Here is a 17,597-nt window from a genome sequence, read left to right on the forward strand (position 1 = left end):
AACTTCCTCTCTAGCCCACTACCCACCAGAGGTAGTGGAGAAGAAAGGTTATTAGGATACAAGGGAAGTGGACCTGTTTAGAAATAGTTCTCTGGGGCTATTCCAATCTTAGTTATTCAGCAGCTACAGTCCAGTCCACTTGGCAGACTCTTCCTATGAATCAGCGAGGGCAGTTCAATCCAGAAGAAAACCGAGCGGCTGACCAACCTGCCCAAGCCCACAGAAGTGGCAAGAGGCTTCAGGAACCTTTCAAGAGGTTCTTTGGTGAGTTTCTGTCTATGAAGTCACCACAAGCGAGGCTCAGCAGTGCAATGTAAGGTGAACGTGTGTGTCTTCAGGGAAGACTAGCGAGGCAGAGCAAGTCAAATCAATACCTGAGCTCCCACTGTCTGTGGGGTCATATTCATATTCCTTCTAAACAGACACACACCCTTTCACACGTCTGCTTTAGCAAAACATCCTTTCACCTGTGTGCCCCAACAAAATATCATTGACATAACTGACTTTTCAAAGAGAGCAGAAGTTTCCACTTCAACCATGACTACAAACAGCTTGGGGAGGAAAGGGCTTATTTCACCTTATAAGTCCATCACTGAGGGAAGTTACGGACGTCTAGGCAGGGCCTGGAGCAGAAGCCGTGGAGGAACACTGCTTACAGCCTTGCCCCACCCCCATGACTTGCTCAGGCTGCTTTCACTTGCCCACAGTAGGGTGAACCCTCCAATATCAATTATTAAGAAAACGTCCTACAGACTTGCCTACAGGTCAGTCTTTTTTTTAAGATTTATTTATTTTATGTATATGAGTACAATTATAGCTGTCTTCAGACACACCAGAAGAGGGTGTCAGATCCCATTACAGATGGTTGTGAGCCACAATGTGATTGCTGGGAACTGAACTCAGGACCTCTGGAAGAGCAGTCAGTGCTCTGAGCAGAAATCCGCTGAGCCATCTCTCCAGCTCTACAGGTCAGTCTTACGAAAGTATTTTCTAAATTAAGATTCTCTTTTCCAAGATATGGTTAGGGTTGTGTCGACTTGACTAAAACCAACCAGAACAGGGTGGTTAATGCAGAGACCCACAGCTGGCTACGGTGCAGAGACTTAAGAGATGGCAGAATGCTCGCTCCCACACGGGAGATGGACATTAATTATATCACTTCCTCCCGCAGCTCAAGGTTCATTGCAGAAGAGATGGAGAAAGAGGCAGGGGTGAGGAGTGAGCATGGCGGGGCAACTGTTCCTGTGACATCCCAGGGATTGTGGCAGCAGTGCAACGTGAAATAATGCAAACACCTTTGTATTTCCAGATCCTTTATTTGGGAGGATTTTGTTGGCTGAGAAGGACAAGGAAACGAATGGCCATCAGTCTTTTGTTACCTTGGGTTGTAAAAATGTTTTTATGTGTGTGAACGTCTGCCTGCATGCATGTATGTGCACCTGGTGTGCCTGCATATATGTACATGCACCTTGTGTGTGCCTGCTGCCTGTGGAGGCCAGAAGAAGGTACCAGGTTTCCTGCAACCAGAGTCCCACACTGTTGTGAACCTCCATGTGGTTGCTGGAGACCAAACCCAGATCGTCTGCAAGAGCAGAGCAGCCAGTGCTCTTCATGGCTGGCCAGCTCTCTAACCTCTGGTTGTCTGTTTTGGGTTTTTGTTGTTTCTTGTTTTGTTGTTGTTGTGGTGGTGGTGGTGGTGGTGTGTGTGTGTGTGTATGGAGATAGGGTTTTTCTGTGTAACAATCCTGGCTGTCCTGGAACTCTCTTTGTAGATCAGGCTGGTCTTAAACTCACAGAGCTCAGCGTCTGCTTCCCCAGCGCTAGGATTAACGGCATGCAGTTTTGAGACAGCATCTCTAGCTTAGAACTCACTACATAACCTTGGCTGGCTTCAAATTCATGCGATCCTCCTTCTGAGTGCTAGAATTATACACGTGAGCCCCTGAGCCTGACCTGGACATAAGGTTTCCGGTCAGTCAGTGAATTCCAGGTACCTGCACTGGCAACGTACCCTAGAGAGAGACTGGAATGTTGGCCCGTGGCAAGCTTTCCTTCCTACAGCTCATAAATCTGATGGTGTCCCATAGCCTGCCTTGGAAGCTCAGAAAGGAACCAGTATCTCTCTCAAAACCAACAGGAAAGGAGATTTAGGGTAATCCTTTAGAAAAAAAATTCTCATAACCAAAAGCAATGGCAAGAAAAACAAAAGACAAATGAGGGGAATGGGGGAGAGAAGAGAGGAAGGATGGGCATGGAATCCCTGTCATGGATAAAGCGTGCACCCTCTTCTGTAGGGTGTTCCCTAGCACAATGGCTTTGGAAACTGTCCTCGGAGTGACTGAAAATCCTTATCCTTGTGTGTTGTGGGTCGCTGTCCTAGGTTACTGCTTCTCCATCTTCTTGGTTTACTAATGTGTGGTCTCTTTAATCTGCCCCCTGAGGTATTTTCCCAAGGGCACTGTGAAGCAACTCGTGCTCCTGAGGAAGTGCGCTCTATCCTGCAATGAGGCTGTGTTCTACATGGGCTCACTTTTACAAGTCGGAGTGCAAAATGAGACACTTGGGCAAAGATCATTGCAAGTTTATTATTTTATTTCAATATTCAAGAACAGTAGATGCTTCTGTCCAGCTGTTCTGCAGCTGCGTTGTCTGGATGAAGCCATGGGCAAGGTCATTAAGTCACACGGGAGGGCAGACACTCCTGTGGAACGATCTGGAGGGTTTGTTTCTGGAGATTTCTTCCCTGCTTTTCTCTTACCCTCACGTTATTGTGGCAATACATTAATAGGTGTTATCTTAAACCCACACTCTACTCAGAATTAGAACAGATTAACAAGATGCATATTGGGCTACATCAACCATCACCTTCCTTCCTAGGGGTGACGGTGCTAGTGTGGGGCTCTTTGGAAGGTTTATAGAAGACATGCTAAATCAAAAGACATAGTACATTAGAGGGATGGGGAGGTGTCCATGGACATTAGAAGACTGGGATTCTGAGCTCCTCATCCCTGGAGGGTCGCCCAGGCCAGCGACTTGATTCAGTGACAGGAACCCTCTTAAAGCTAAGACTGAGTCCTTTCTAGGAGGCAGGGAACGGTTATTTTTCCACTGAGGTTAGTGTGTGCCAATGGGCACTGCTATGACAAGCTGCCGCTGACCACCCTAACGTGAGAAGTGGCCAGAGGGACAACACGAGGCCACCAGAGAACTCCTGCAGTCCCACTTCCAGATGCACCATGTCCTTGGACTCTCCCTGGGCTCTGAGAGGAAACGGGGTTCTTAAAAGCACCTGCTCTGGGGAGCCACTGAGGAGAGGTGACATTCGGCAGCCACACCTGGCATCTCCAGCGTGTTCCCCTAACTCCCCGTTTCCTGTTGGGGCCACTGCCCAGCCCGCTCTCCCCTTTCCTTCCCTCTGTCACGCTCGAAATCTGCAGGTGGGGTACAGGGAACAACTGGCCTGGAAGTGTCCCCAGGGCCACCCCACTCTGGACTCTCACAGCTGCCCAGCCTGTGCTCACATACCACAAGCCCCCGTTGCATAAGCCACTCCAAGACTGTCTGATCCTGTTAGGAAAAACAAAGCTCTTTAGGGGGAAGAAAACATAGGAAGCCTGGACCATACAGTCCCCCGCGCCATGCTCTCTGGCTCCTTGGTGGTGTGCCTGTCTATCCGCAGTGCCCACGGAGGCTGGAGGGGAGTGCCTCACCGTGAAAAGAAAGTCTGAGGAAGGAGTAGGGGTGAACTTGAAGGGGTGTCCGTGCACCTGAGCCTCCGGAGCCGATCAAGGTACACGGGGAACAAGTCAGGGCCGAGAAGACCCTGAGGAAATTCAATCTTCAAATGAAAAGGGACAAACAGTTTTAACCAGTCAGGGTGTCGTGGGCCTGGCCCCACCGCGTTCACGGCTCCACGGGATTAAGAGAGGGTCTGCTCTAACTAGCTAACTGGTGCAAGTAGAATTAAAAGTTTAAGGCAGTTATATTAAGAAGCCGAGGGCAGGATTCGGGAAGGCTGAGCAGAGAGGGCTCTCAGCGTCTCGCCATGGGAGATCCAGAGCGGCTGTCTCTTCCTCCCTGGGAAAAGGAAAAGACATGCGTTAGGCAGCAGCCTGTGTGGCTGTTGGATGCCACTTCCCCTCCACAGTGCTGGTTCTGTGGTTGTCCAATCACACGCTGTTCGGGCCGGAAGTGCTATCCCAGGAGTATTGCAGAATAGTCCTTCGATTTCTCACACCCTCCTTCAGAAAGCACTAACTGGAGTTTGTAGTTTAAGGCACAGCCCCTGACTAAGGCGCCCACAGCATTGCCTTTCAGGGGAAATGCTATAGCTTTGGTATTTTGCTCCAAAGAAGCTGTTTATTTTCTCAGCTAGGAGATTGAGGTCAGTGTAAGCTGGGACTGGGATCGCTGTCCACAGTGTGTTCTAGAAAGCGGCTTCGGTACTGATGAGCATAAGCTACCCCAGGTCCGGAAAAAGTGCCCTGCCACTACACTATTGCCACTGCTACTAAAAGACACTAGCAATACTCGGGAGTGTGTGAATGCGGGCGTGACAAGGCTCCTGAAACCTTGAACTGATGTCTTTTCTGGACACTACATTTGAAATTAAAAACGAAATGTGGCCAATCAGATTGAGATGTAGTGCAACCTACAGGAACAGCAGCGGCGCAGATACCAAGGAGTCGGACTTGGTCACGCTCCACCTAGACACACCTTGGATGACTTCACTCCTTTCCTTTCGGTATTTTTGGATTCTTCTCAGCTTCAGTTTCCCGTCTTATATTAAAGATACTACGTACATCTTTTAAAGAGTTGATTTAGATTGTGAGTCCAGAGACGGAGACATACACACTGCCATTCCTCAGCAGAGTCTGAGGCAGCCACATTCTGGAGCATGTATGTGTAATGTCTCCTGGGCTCAGCCAGCCACACAGCCCCAGAGTTTGGAACAAGCCAGCTCCTCCAGCTGAGGTGAAGCCGCTGGGTGCCTTTCCCAGAGGGTGCTGCTGTGTTAGCCCCTCGAGGGACTGACTGCCTTTTCGCGGTGTGGTTAAAGGCTAGCTATGAAGTCACCTCTGGAGCGAAGTCTTTCTCCAGGACGGGACCCCTGGCCTTACCTGGAGATCTGCCTTACCCTGACCCAGCTTTTCCTACATGGATCAGGGCAGAGCTATGGCTGGGCCCTGCAGAGCACTGAGTTCGTGGGAAGTCCTAGAATCTCTGTTCTAGAAAACACAGTATGCCTGGGCTGAAATGCAGGAGTCCAGCCAGGCCTCAGAAGACTTCTTTTTTGAAACGTAATGGTGGACACACCATTGTTGCTTTCTAGCAGTCTCTGAGCACCTGCCTGGAGGAGAGGCCCTTCCGCCTGACTTCCTGCTTGTATTCACAACCAACCTTGAGTACGCACTTATTTTATATGATAGTCAAAGATCAGAGAAGTTGCGTCAGTTGCCCAAGGTCAGGCAGCAGAGGGGAGCGAGGGCTAGAGGCAGCAAGTGGGCAGAGCCAGCAAGGCGGGCACCCACCGCTGCCTGCTTTCTCACATGCCTTTTGTCTCTCGTGCATTTGCTCCATCTTTGGTGGGCTTTAGGCCCGTAGCTCGCACACCTGTGCTCACCAGGTACAGGTTGGCTTGGACTTGTACCTGAGGGTGTGAAGTCTCTGTGGAAAGCATGGATAGATATCTTTGTCCCCACGAGACTCAACAGCGTCATGGGGACACTACAAGAGGCAAAGGCTCCTTTTATCCACCCAGATATAAGATGTGGGCTCCAAAGACACAGAGAGCCACACTGAACTAGCAAATTCCCTCAGAGCCGTTCCCTCAGAGCCGGCTAAGAGTTTAAAAAAACAAAAAACAGAACAAAACAAAAAAAGCAGACAAGCAGGAAGCAGCCTGGGTAGAGTGGTGTTAAGGGCCAGGGAACTCTGCGAGCTCTTCTGGCCTGGTCACGCAGCCTGTCAGCCCACACGAGCTATCTATGTAACATGGTTTAATTATACAGCCACACGCACTGGAAATCATCAAAGCTTCCTTGATCTACATAGAAATGTAAAGCAGTTAACAAACGGAAAGAAGCCCAGGGAAGGTGTGGAGCCTATTTCAGAAATGTGAGTCTCACACACTCCTGGTGCCAGCGCACAAGTCACATATGCACCTGATGGCACTGTGGGGGACAGTGCCACCTCGCGAGCATGCTTTAGGCACTGCCCACAGCCATGCATACTTCCTCAGAGCAGGGCCATGTCTCCTGGGTGGAGGCACTGAGCAGCCTGACCCTCACACACCAGGTTGATTCTGCCGCCCGCCCCACGTGTCTTTAGGGTGAAGTTATGCAGAGAGGTGGGCGGGGACTCCCAGGTGGGCGGGGACTCCCAGGTGGGCGTGGTTGCGGAGGCTTCTGCTCTGAAGTCATTCAGCACCAATGACCCTGGCTGAATTCAGAGGTCACTGGAGAGAATACCTTTCCATACCTGCCCCTACAGACTTCAGAACCTAGGCGATGGATCAAAAAGTGTTAACTTGAAAGCCTGTGATAGAATTTATTTTTTACTTTGATCTACCTTGGGGACCGGGTAGCGAGCGCCTACACTTTGCCCGACACGGAAAGCAGATGGTCACTCGCTTGCTCTCTGCTCACATCCCTGGTGTGAGGCTTCCTTTCTGACTAACTTTCCTCAGGTGCATGGCGCTCACTGCACATTGCAACCCTAGTCCACATGCACCGCCATGTCTGGGCTCAGCGGAAGATCATGCACCTGCTTCATGAGGATGCAGGAAACTGGGTCGCCGGCTATCTGTGTATGAGGACTGTGGACACATCCTAACAGTTTATCCATGCAATGGAAGGCCCAGGGGGGATTACCTCCAGGAGCTTTTGTTACAAACCCACTCACAAACCGTGAAATCTCGATGCAATGGTTCTCTTAGGAAACATCCACCTCAGATCAGAACCTTTGCACATCCATCCCGATGTCAGCCGTGGCCCGACAAATGATTCCAGAACAGAGCTCGTCTTATCAGAAGCAAAGGCACTAGGATCTTAAGAATGAGAATCCCTTTTTCCAAATGAGAGGTAGACCAGGAAGCCAGCAGGGCACCTCCCATCCCCCACCCAAGGCCAACCTGTGGGAACAGCACAGCTGGTGCAGATGCTACAAAGTGGGAGTCAACACGGCAGAGCTTCCCACGCCGCTCCTCGAGCCATCGGCCAACTCTGCCTGGATACCATCCTACAAGGATATTAATTTTCCATCCAAAAAGAAGCAAGAACTGGGGATGGTGGCGCCTCGGGATGTGGTACCTTAAGGTTCACACCTGCAGGGGGCGCTCTGGTTTACAAGCCTCTGTGGTCCAGGTCGTTCATCCCTGCCTCACAAAAGAAGCTGGCTGCAGAGAGCAGAGAACAGCTGACCGTGAGTGCGTTTCTGTGTGTGACACCAGAGCCCAGACACAGGTCTCCTCGCTTAGACGGAGTAGTGCCAGCACAGTCAGGAGCCGTGCACTCAGGGACCACAAATGCCCCAGAGCCTGAAGTTGCCGTGGAAGCCACCTCCAACAGCTGCCAGGACCGACAACAATGTGCCGCACCCTGCCTCTCTCCAGCCTAGAGCGCTGTGATACAGATTCCTAACTGGAGAGTAGCTGCATCACTAGAGTCCCTGGATTTTATAAACAAAAAGTTCATTCTGTATCGTCTAGCCCAGAGACTCTGTAACCCAGATGCTGCTTTCCTGTCTCTGCCAGTCAGACAACTGTCACCCCGACACCTGACTGCAGGCCTCATCTGCCATCAGGTCCCCAGGATCAGAGTCAATGCTCTCTTTCTGGGGGGGTGGGGGTGGGGTGGGTTCTCTTCCTCCTCCTGGCCCAGGATGTCAAGGGTGGCTCAGCTCATCTCATCTGTCTCCTAGAACCCTCTGAGGTGATCTCCACTCGGCCTTCAGTGCTGTTCCCACACGCGTATGCTACGTCCTTTTCTGTGTCTTAGCAAGTGTCACATCTCTACTTTAGAGATACAACCATCCCACTGCCCCTAAGCTGTGCTGGGCACCTTTGTCTTTCTCTTAGTGAATGTTTTCCTCGGAACCACCAGGGCACCTGGCTTGGCTTCTCAGATTTGAGGGGGATTGGCCCTGCTTGCTAGGCCTCTAGGCCTCCTCCTCCCAGGAAGGCAGCCCTGGCCCGGATTATTCGGGCTGTCCTGACAGCAGTCACTATGGCCACTGGAGATGCGCAGTGCTATTTAGAATTGCCAAGGGGGGGAGCTTTAGGGGAAATCTGGGACTTGGTTCTGAGTCAAAACCTGACCTGGGTACCCATGTACCCTGGAGCAGATAGACTCCACCTTTGGGGCTCCATGGGGGAGGACACAGGACATCTCTAGTCTTCACTTTGAGGCGGTCCTTTTAGAGGTTCATTGTGCGGTTTTCTACACCAGGCTGGCATTGCTATATAAAGCTGCCATTTTGGCTTTTGCTGGAGCCGCGTTCCATGCTGACCGTGAGCTCTATCATCACCTCAGCAGATATGAGGTAAGTGGGCACATCATGCCCTTACACCACAGATAGGAAACCATGTCTCAGAGAGGTCAGGAGCTGACGCCACACACTAACAACAACAACAGCAGCAGCAGCAACAACAACAACAAAATGGCCCTGGCATCTCTCGCTGGGTCTGTGTGATTCCAGCACCTATGGGGCTAATTGCAGGCCCCTTCCTGGGTTTTTCTGGGTCTCCTTGAGTGATTTTAGTGAGTCTCCCCTCAGGGGTTCCTCTCAGCTACTTCCACATGCAGATGCCACTCATTCCCACCTAGGCCCTTCGCTGGAGACCCAGGTCAGTGGTGCACCTGACTTTCATCTCTAGGGAGAGAAGAGGGAGAGTATGGGCTCACAGCAAGGCCCAGGGAAAGCCTGTGCACAGCACAGCAGCATCGCTTCAAGACTCTTGGCTTCACAGTACTTTTGTAAGATATCCAGAGGGAAGGCAGAGCTATGCTGGCTGAGAGCAAAGGAGGGAGGGTATGTCGTGGGTGGAGGAGGCCACTGAACACTTGGGTAAGCTCAGCTGGGGATTCTGGAATTTGCCTTTCTGCTCACAGTCTTCCTGACCCCTGGCATTACCCTGGGGACACAGTTTTGCCTGGAGAAGTGGGGCACAGTGGACAGAGAGCATGGCTCCAGGCCCCCACTTCCCACAGAGGTAGGTGCCCAGGTGTTCCCGTGGTAGGAATGTTACATTACCAGCTTAAAGATTTTGGAAAGCGTGCCCTGGGCGTCGTAGGCCCCCTTGAATCCCTTGTGAGCCGATTTATAGTCGGAAGCTCTGCCTCCGTAGCCAAATCCTGGCTTCTGCCCCTCGGCCCCCTGCAAGAAAAGACCAGAGCTCAGTGTCTGCTCGGAGCTGCCACCAGGAACTACCCAGGAGGACATCAGCCACCAGATGGCATCGGTGAATCATTCAGGAGCAAGAGCAGCACGGAGCTCTGATGGGGAGGGGCTGGAGAAGTGCCCGTCCCCAAGTCCAACAGTGGGTGTTGCTGGAGAACAAAGGGCCTGGGCCAGAGGTGCTGAATATTCCAGGGCACAAGTGCCCAACTTTACAGAAGGCTGCGGAGCTCCGTGCCAGGGTATCCTTGTGAGAAAAAGGCAGGCATCCCTCAAATTCCCACCAAGGGCCTCCACCCTCATCAGAGGAGGAAGCACAGGAAAGGTGCTGGTGCCCAGGGGCCAGAGTGTCACCCTCTGCCTGGCCCTTAAGTTTTTCTCTGCTGGTCTTTCACAGTTCAGATTCTGCTTACCCATGCTCTGTGCCTCGGAGAAGGAGGAGAGGGAGGAGAAAAAGGAGGAGGAGGAGGAGGAAGAGGAGGAGGAGATGGAGGAGAAGGAGGAGGAGGAGGAGGAGGAGGAAGGGGGAGATGAAGAAACTGAACTCTGTAGAATTTACCTTCCCTAATGTAAAAGACAGATTTCCCCGTCTTTGGTGCAGGATAATCTCTCAATGATGGCCATGGTATGACCTAGATTTGGGTTCTTTTCTGGTGCCATGGGCTGCTGACAACTGTGCAGGAAGCGAGCTGAACCTGGTATCAGCTCCTCCCTCTTTCTAGGTGCTTGACTTGGGCAGGTGTGGGAGTCTCAGTTTCCTGCACACTGAAACTGGTACTGATCTTCCACTCACAGGATGAGGCAGGGTCATAAGTGCTCTACCTTTGCATTTGGGTCCCTAATGAGGACAGGTGCTCCTCCTCCTGCCTCTACTGGTCCACAGTCCCTCTCACTCTGTGGGATGCAGTGATGGACCGTGAGGCCTGGGATGTAAGTCTCTCTGGGTCCCAGTTGCCCTCAGCAACCCCAAATGATGACACTGGCATTCTGGGTAAGGTCTTCATCAAGCCTCAGTGTGAAGTTCAGCAGGCTGACCGGAATGCCCCTGACTCACAACACCCAGCCCCAAGGGCAGGACACCAGACTGTCTTGGGTTTGACAAAAGGAAATAGGAAAGCACTTGTCACTTCTAACAGTTCCAGCATCAGGACCAACCACACCTAGCACCTGCAAGACAGATGTTGAGAAGCAATCCAGCCGGCTGCCATCTAAGACGTGTGAAGGGCAGGATGAAGACACGTCCAGGCACTTCCACGGCCTGGCCTCTGCGAGCAAGATGGAAGTTAGACCCCGGCCATATGAGCCAGCATTCTCCCCTGATTCCAGCTGCTTACATCATCCCCTCTCTTTAGCCTGTGTTTGGGACATGGAGGCCCCTGGCTGTCAGGAGGCTGTTTGAGTTTCAGGTGTTCTGGTGGGATAAGGAGTGGGGACAAGAGAGGGATCTAAGCTGCACATGCACTTGGGGCCAGACAGAGTCACTCGTGAATCCTGGTGGTTTCTCAGACACACAGACTCCAGGATATCACAGGGAAGGGTTGTTGCTCTTGGGGTGTGTGGCACCAAGCACACAGGCAACGAAGCAGCAAAAACGGGCTTCTCTGGATGAACTCTGTGTCCTGAAAGATGGATGGCGTTTCTTCCAAACCAAGAATTTCTGAGACCTGGACAGCTCAGCTTTCAGATTCACAATGTGGGACTTTCCCAGTCGATTCCATCCTGGTAAGCATAGACCAAGACACAGACAACAGAGTTTTGAGAGAGCAAGAGGGAGTTTCTGAAAGTCCAGACAAGAAGGCCATCCTGAAGAGAGACAACGAAAACCTGAAGGAACTCGGGACCAAGAGAGACCCAAGGGGGTCTTGTGAGGCCCAAACTAGAGACTGCAGAGAGAGACACCAAGACCTTGCCTGTTGGCCGGTGCGCCAAAGGGCCTCTCCTCCTCCCACTTCCTCACGACTAGTGTTTCCACAATGCCCTGACAAGCCATGCCGTAGACATGCAGCAGCAGCAGCAGCAGCTAAAATAGGAATTCTGGGTAAGAACAGATGCCACTCTTCACACCATCTTTGTCCCTGCTGGCACGGAAAGTTAAAGACAGAAAGAGGCCGTGGCAGAGGCTGGGTAGGGGCTGGGTAGACACCTTGTTGTCACCAGTTCTGAAGATTTACCATGTAAGGGGAAAAATAGGAACATTTACATCACGTGGTTCATAGCTCAGTATGAGGACGTTCGCGAATGGTCCAGGAGTTCCAGAAATTTCCTCTGTCTTTCAAGCACTTCTTCCTCTTATATCTCTTCCTCTGTTTATCTAATTTTTACTTTTTGAGACACGGCAACTCTGTGGCCCTGCTACATGGGGTCACTTTGCTCTTTCAGCAATCCCCCTGCCTCTGCCTACCGAGTACTGGCATTACAGATGTGTATCCCTTGCTTGACCCTGTCTTCTACCTACTGTTGTTTCTACTGTCCTTCTTCCCCCCTTCTGTCTGTCTGTCTCTCTCCCCACTCTCCTCTTACCTCTTCTCTTTTGTATTGTTTGGTTGGCACAGATGGGCTCTGTACCACACTGTCCATAGATAGACGACCTCTCACCCCACCCCACCTCTGGCTAACAGGCTGGTGTTTGTGCATCCGCGTAGCTCTGAAAATTACAGCTATTTAACAATGAAAAGAAAAGAACCATATCTGGTAGTTGCTAGCATCTGGGGTCAATACACTTGGTTAGGATAGATCAGTAAGCATTTTAAATTGGCATACACATGAAAACTTGCTAAGATTTAGAAGCCAAGCTGTTCGACGGATTAAAACTATCATTGAAACTTTGATCTTGTGTCTAAAAACTTAAAACTCTCAAGGAATCTTTCTTGGTGACTTGGTGCCTCTGTGTTAGATACCACTAACATACAAACAACACCCCAGAACCTCTGGATTAATGGTAGAAGGGTTATTGGAAATGAAGCAACTGATTTTAGCATCATTCTTTGGATCAGCAGTACTGTTTTAAGGCTGGCCAGCAGTGTATTTGGTCTACTGGGTCTTGCAATATGGCCCTTCCTTGGGAAGGAGCTCAGAACGCTTGTGGGGAGGAGGCACAGGGCTTTGCAATGCACGGGACTCAGCCTGGCAGCGACCCACACTGAAAGGCTTCCTGCCTGCCTGGGATAGAAAGAGGCCTGGCGAGCGAGCGAGCGAGCGGGCGGGCCAGCGGGCGGGCGGGCAGGCGAGCGTGGTGGGCAAGATGGCTTCAGAAGGACAGGACAGGCGAGTGTTAAGCAACTGAAATAACTTAGAAGCCAGTGGGCTGCACAGGCGGCAGGGGACACGGAAGCAGGAGACGCAGTCATCACCTACCCAGCTAAATCTGCTGAGGGACAGGCCTCTCCCCTGCGAGGAAGAGAAAGAAACAGTGACGACAGAAACATTGATGTGGTGATCGCCCGGGACAAAGTCCTGAAACCAACAGGAACGACCAGATGGCATTGCCCCTCCCCCCAAAGAAGAGCAGGGGAATGCAGTTCGAAGGCCCCACATTCGAGAATTGCCAGGCACCCTCAAAGCTCCAAGGTCAGGGTGTGAATCCCAGCTCAGGGGGACACTGCCTGGAAGCACTGGCCGTGGACTGGAGTAACTGGAGACCTGTTGCCTCTCCGTCCCAGTGGGAGTCTCGGGGAGCAAGACTTGGGTGGATTCGGGGAGCCTTGAGCCCAGTTCCGTTTGGAACACATTTTGGGATTTCAGGGTAAGCATGTGAATGGACTCTCGATGAGTCAAAACATCTAAGACCTTACCTTTCCCTGGGATGGAGGTGGCGTGCGAGGTGTCACCTGGAAGAAAGAGAGGGGTGGGCTGCGGTGACTCACTTTCCTGTAGGAAGCCCCACGCCCTCCCAGAGGGTCCCACTACTTTGTGTCTACAGACATGGCTCCAGTCTATTAGGCATCAGAAGTTAGCACATGCTTCTGTCACATGAAGCTGGAAATGGCACGTCTACTGATGCTCAGTTTCAACAGGATGCCCCACTAAAAAAAATCATGTCTGTGTGTGGGCGTGGTAGTGCAGAGTCCATGGAGGCCAGAGCGGCACTGGGGCAGGAGTGATAGGCAGTTATGAGCCACCAGCTTGACTGGTGGGAATTGAACCCTGATCCTTTGCAAAATCAGTGTACTGGCTAGTCAAATCAGTGTCAACCTGACTCGAGGGAGAATCATTTGGAAAAGGGGGAATTTTATTTGAGAAAACATCTCCATAAGATTTGCCTACAAATCTGTAGTGTATTTTCTTAATTAGTGATTGATGCGAGAGAGCTCAGGCCATCGTGGGCGGGGCCATCCCTGAGGAGGTGGCCCTGGGCATTTAAGAAAGAAGGCTGAGTAAAGCCATGAGGAGCAAGGCAGTATGCAGCCTTTGTTCATGGTGTCTGCTTCAGTTCCTGCCTCCAGGTTCTTGCTCTGAGTTCCATCACTGATGGACTGTGGTGTGGAAGTGAGGAGCCTCTTCCTCCTCAAGCTGCCTTTGGCTATGGTGTCTCGTCACAGCAATTGAAAGCCTAAGATAAGGATTAATTATTGAGCAATCACTCCAGCCCCTCACTTGTAACCATTAGTTACAAAACAAAACAAAAAAACCAAACCATTGTTTGAATGAGAGTGGCCCCCATAGGCTCATATATGTGAATGTTTAGTGTGTAGTTGGTAGAACCATTAGGAGGTGTGGCCTTGTTGGAAGAGGTGTGTCACTTGGGTGGGCCATTCCCACTCGTTGCTCTATCTATCCATCCATCTATCCATCTATCTATCTATCATCTATCTATCTATCTATCTATCTATCTATCTATCTATCTATCTATCTATCATCTATCTATCCATCATCTATTTATCTATCCATCCATCATCTATCCTTCCATCATCTATCTATCTATCTATCTATCTATCTATCTATCTATCTATCTATCTATCTATCTATCATCTATCTATCCATCCATCATCTATCTATCTCTCCATCCATCCATTATCTATCTATCTATCTATCTATCTATCATCTATCTATCCATCCATCATCTATCTATCTATCCATCCATCCATCATCTATCTATCTATCTATCATCTATCTATCTATCCATCCATCATCTATCTATCTATCCACCCATCATCTATCTATCTATCTATCCATCATCTATCTATCCATCATCTATCTATCTATCTATCATCTGTCTGTGTATCTATCTCTATCTCCTCCTCATATCTGTCTCATGGTTATGTCTAAAGATGTGATTTTTCAGCTACTGCCCCAGTACAATGCTCCCTGCACATGATGGCCCTGGATTCACCCCCTGAACTATAAACCCCCCAAAACCTCTTTCTTCCATACATTGCCTTGGTCATTGTGTCTTATCACAACAATAGAGAGGTAACTAAGATATTTATTTTGTGGAAGAGTTTAGATTTACACAGAAATTGTAATGAAATCACACATTTCCCCTATACCCATAGGGCATTCCCACACATCTGCTCAGCTTCTGCTGTTTAGCATCAGCATTAATGTGATTTGTTTGTTCTAAGTGACAAACAAACATTGGGGCATTATCATAATCATCACCATCATCATCACCACCACCATGATCATAATCATAATTGTCATCATCTGGATACATCAAGGTTCACTCTATGTGGCATGTATCTTCTGTGCAAATGTCACGTGTCTTATGTTACAAGGCCACACAGAGCAGTCCTGCTGGCCTAAAGCACCCTGCATTCTCTGTTCATCCCCCAGTCCTCCTGGGCAATACTAATTCCCGCCATTTTCATTTCTCAGGGTTACAAAGTCTATATTTTTAATTAAGCATCTACTAGCTGTCTGATTTATTAAAATTAAGTTCATAGTAAAATACACTTATTTGTTTAACACGGCAGATGCACACAAGAGTGTCCTTTGGGACTTGGGATGACCCAGGTCCTCCCGGGGGTGGTGCTCCTCAGGCCAGCGGTACCCTGTGAAGGATCCAGGGAGGGTAGGTCTGAGCTAAGACCTCTCTTGGATCCACAGCCTTTCCCTTGATGGTTTCTTGGTTCCCCAGTGCACCATCACTTACAATGTTCTTGAAGAAGTGGACTACTGGGTTTTCATCTTGGGTCCGGCCGTGCTGCGACTTCTGGGGCAGGGAACCATAGTGGGTAGTTCTTGTGTGTGAGTCCTGAAAGAGAGAAGCGTGCGGCTGAGGAGAGAGAGGGCGTAGGTGGGCCGGGTCTGTCCTGAGGAAGTTGAGTCTCTACTCCGTGTGTGCACGCCCTGGGGATGGGGAAGCTGCTGGCGTGCCGCCAGACCCCTGAGCCAGGGGCAGGGCTTAGTGGAGCATGCGTGGTGCATAGACATAGTTTACTGAGTGGCTGCTCTCTATTCATGAACTAGCCTCTTCACCTCATGTCACCGGGGTTCTGAGTCTGCACCTCGAGTCAGATGGCAGTAACACCGGCTTCAAGTGTCCATCTGGGCCGGGCATTCATAACCCACAGAACCAGAAGGTTCTAGGCCAGTGAATACAGCCAGTAAGATACTCTATCTAGCAAGCACATGGCCAGTGATTTATCCCAAGTGAGCGCAAGCTCAGAAGGGAGACTGAAAAGGCTCTACTTTCTCCTGATGCTGTCCTCCTGGCTGGCACTCTACCTGTGCTCGACACAGGAAACATGCACAGCTCCACAGAAACTGTCTACATCTAACCGGGAATCCTTAGAAAGATGCTGTGAGGGTACTGCACAACATCACCCTCCTCAGAGAGCAAGGCAGACAGGGAGTTCTGGAGGAGACCACACAGGTTTCCTCCTTTTCCCCTCTTTTTCTCCCAGCACTCAGTCAGGGTCACCCTTGTGCTCTGAGGACCCTCAGTCAAACAGCCACAAGAACAACAGGAGTGATAGGAAAAGCCTGTCTGTAGGGGTCGCAGCCATGTGTCTGGGATTGCAATCCAGTCACTTGAAGCATCCTGTCTCCCTGTGCTCAGGTTGGGAGAGCACTCTGGGGAGTTCACCTCTAGAAAGGCAGGAGTGGCTGCCCAGGAGCCTGGGCGGCAGTAAGGCAGTACAGAATGGGCGTGGCTTCCTGGGGAGAACTCTGCCGCACGGGTGCCATTAGTCTAGCACTCAGCCTTCTTCCTGTCTGCTGCATCAGGATCCTCGCGATGAACTAAGCAGCTAACATAGTTTTACCCTCTGCGGTGTGTGTCCTGAGGCTGCGGAAAATGCCTTCTCCATGTTGGAAGCGATCCTAGCGGTGGGTTTCATCTCTCCCCATCACGTCACCCACTCCCGACATCACAGACCTTTGCACAGGGACTAAGGCTCACTGCTTCCCAGGGACCACATTCCAAATCTGCTCACTCTTCCAGGGCAAGCTCTGCATGCCCCCCCCCCCCCCCCCCCACTTCGGCCAGCTGGGACTTTCTAAATGGCTTCCCTTTCTTCCTCTCCCCTCCCATCCTTCTTCCTCTGACAGTGAGCTCACACTCTGAAAAACTCTTAAGGGCCGGGACTCTTCACTTCACACATGCCCAGCGGCCTGCCCCAGCCACAGAATGGCATTCGCTCTGCCTCAGCTGCTGTGAGGAGACAGACCTTCACAGACTACCCTTCCTAGTAATGCTGTCTCCTTATCACAAGTCTCCTGGCCATGCCACAGCTGTGGAGCGTAAGCTTGGAGAACCCTCTGGCTGATGTGGGTACCAGGAGACAGACTATCCTTCTAGGCACATCCGTCAGCCTGCAACGGTAGGTAAGTCAGACCCTATTCAAGCTCGACAGCGCACAGAACTGTTAGGATCACCAACAGACAAGTTGTGGACTGGGAGAAAATATTGCAAATCACGTATGAAAAAGAAAGACTCAAACACAAAATATGTTTAAAAAAAACAATCAAATCTTCAAAACTCAGAAGTAAGAAAGTAAACTGATTAAGACACTTGGACAAACGTTTCACGGAAGAGACATAGGAAAAAAATCAGCACAACAGCTGCTCAGTACCAACAGCCATGAAGAGCGTGCTAACAGGAGCCGCAAGACGACGCGATTTACCCCCCCCCCCCCCCCGGGATAGCTAAGGAAAACTGCAAGAATAGCAAGTGTTGGCTAGTACAGGGTGCAGCTGGACTCTCCCATGCGCTGCAGTGGAAGTAGAAAATAATGCAGTCACTGGGAAAACCAACTTGG

General features: G+C 50.6%; 1 protein-coding gene across 6 annotated transcripts in view; it reads right to left on the bottom strand.

The window, feature by feature from the left end:
- Positions 1 to 2,574: 2,574 nt before the first annotated feature.
- The window catches only part of Mbp (myelin basic protein), a 108,132-nt gene continuing 93,109 nt past the window's right edge, over positions 2,575 to 17,597 (bottom strand). For 2 of the 6 annotated variants that reach the window (XM_052201369.1, XM_052201371.1), the window contains 5 exons: positions 15,488 to 15,589; positions 13,188 to 13,223; positions 12,751 to 12,783; positions 9,253 to 9,375; positions 2,575 to 4,077 (listed from right to left, as the gene is read on the bottom strand). In XM_052201369.1, coding sequence (XP_052057329.1) covers positions 4,033 to 4,077; positions 9,253 to 9,375; positions 12,751 to 12,783; positions 13,188 to 13,223; positions 15,488 to 15,589 — 339 coding nt within the window. In that variant the 3' untranslated portion in view covers positions 2,575 to 4,032. The remainder of the gene's footprint in view (positions 4,078 to 9,252; positions 9,376 to 12,750; positions 12,784 to 13,187; positions 13,224 to 15,487; positions 15,590 to 17,597) is intronic. The other 4 variants (XM_052201370.1, XM_052201372.1, XM_052201373.1 and 1 more) reach the window with 3 other exon arrangements.

Source organism: Apodemus sylvaticus, chromosome 13, assembly GCF_947179515.1.
Source record: "Apodemus sylvaticus chromosome 13, mApoSyl1.1, whole genome shotgun sequence".
In the NCBI taxonomy this organism is placed as follows: domain Eukaryota; kingdom Metazoa; phylum Chordata; class Mammalia; order Rodentia; family Muridae; genus Apodemus; species Apodemus sylvaticus.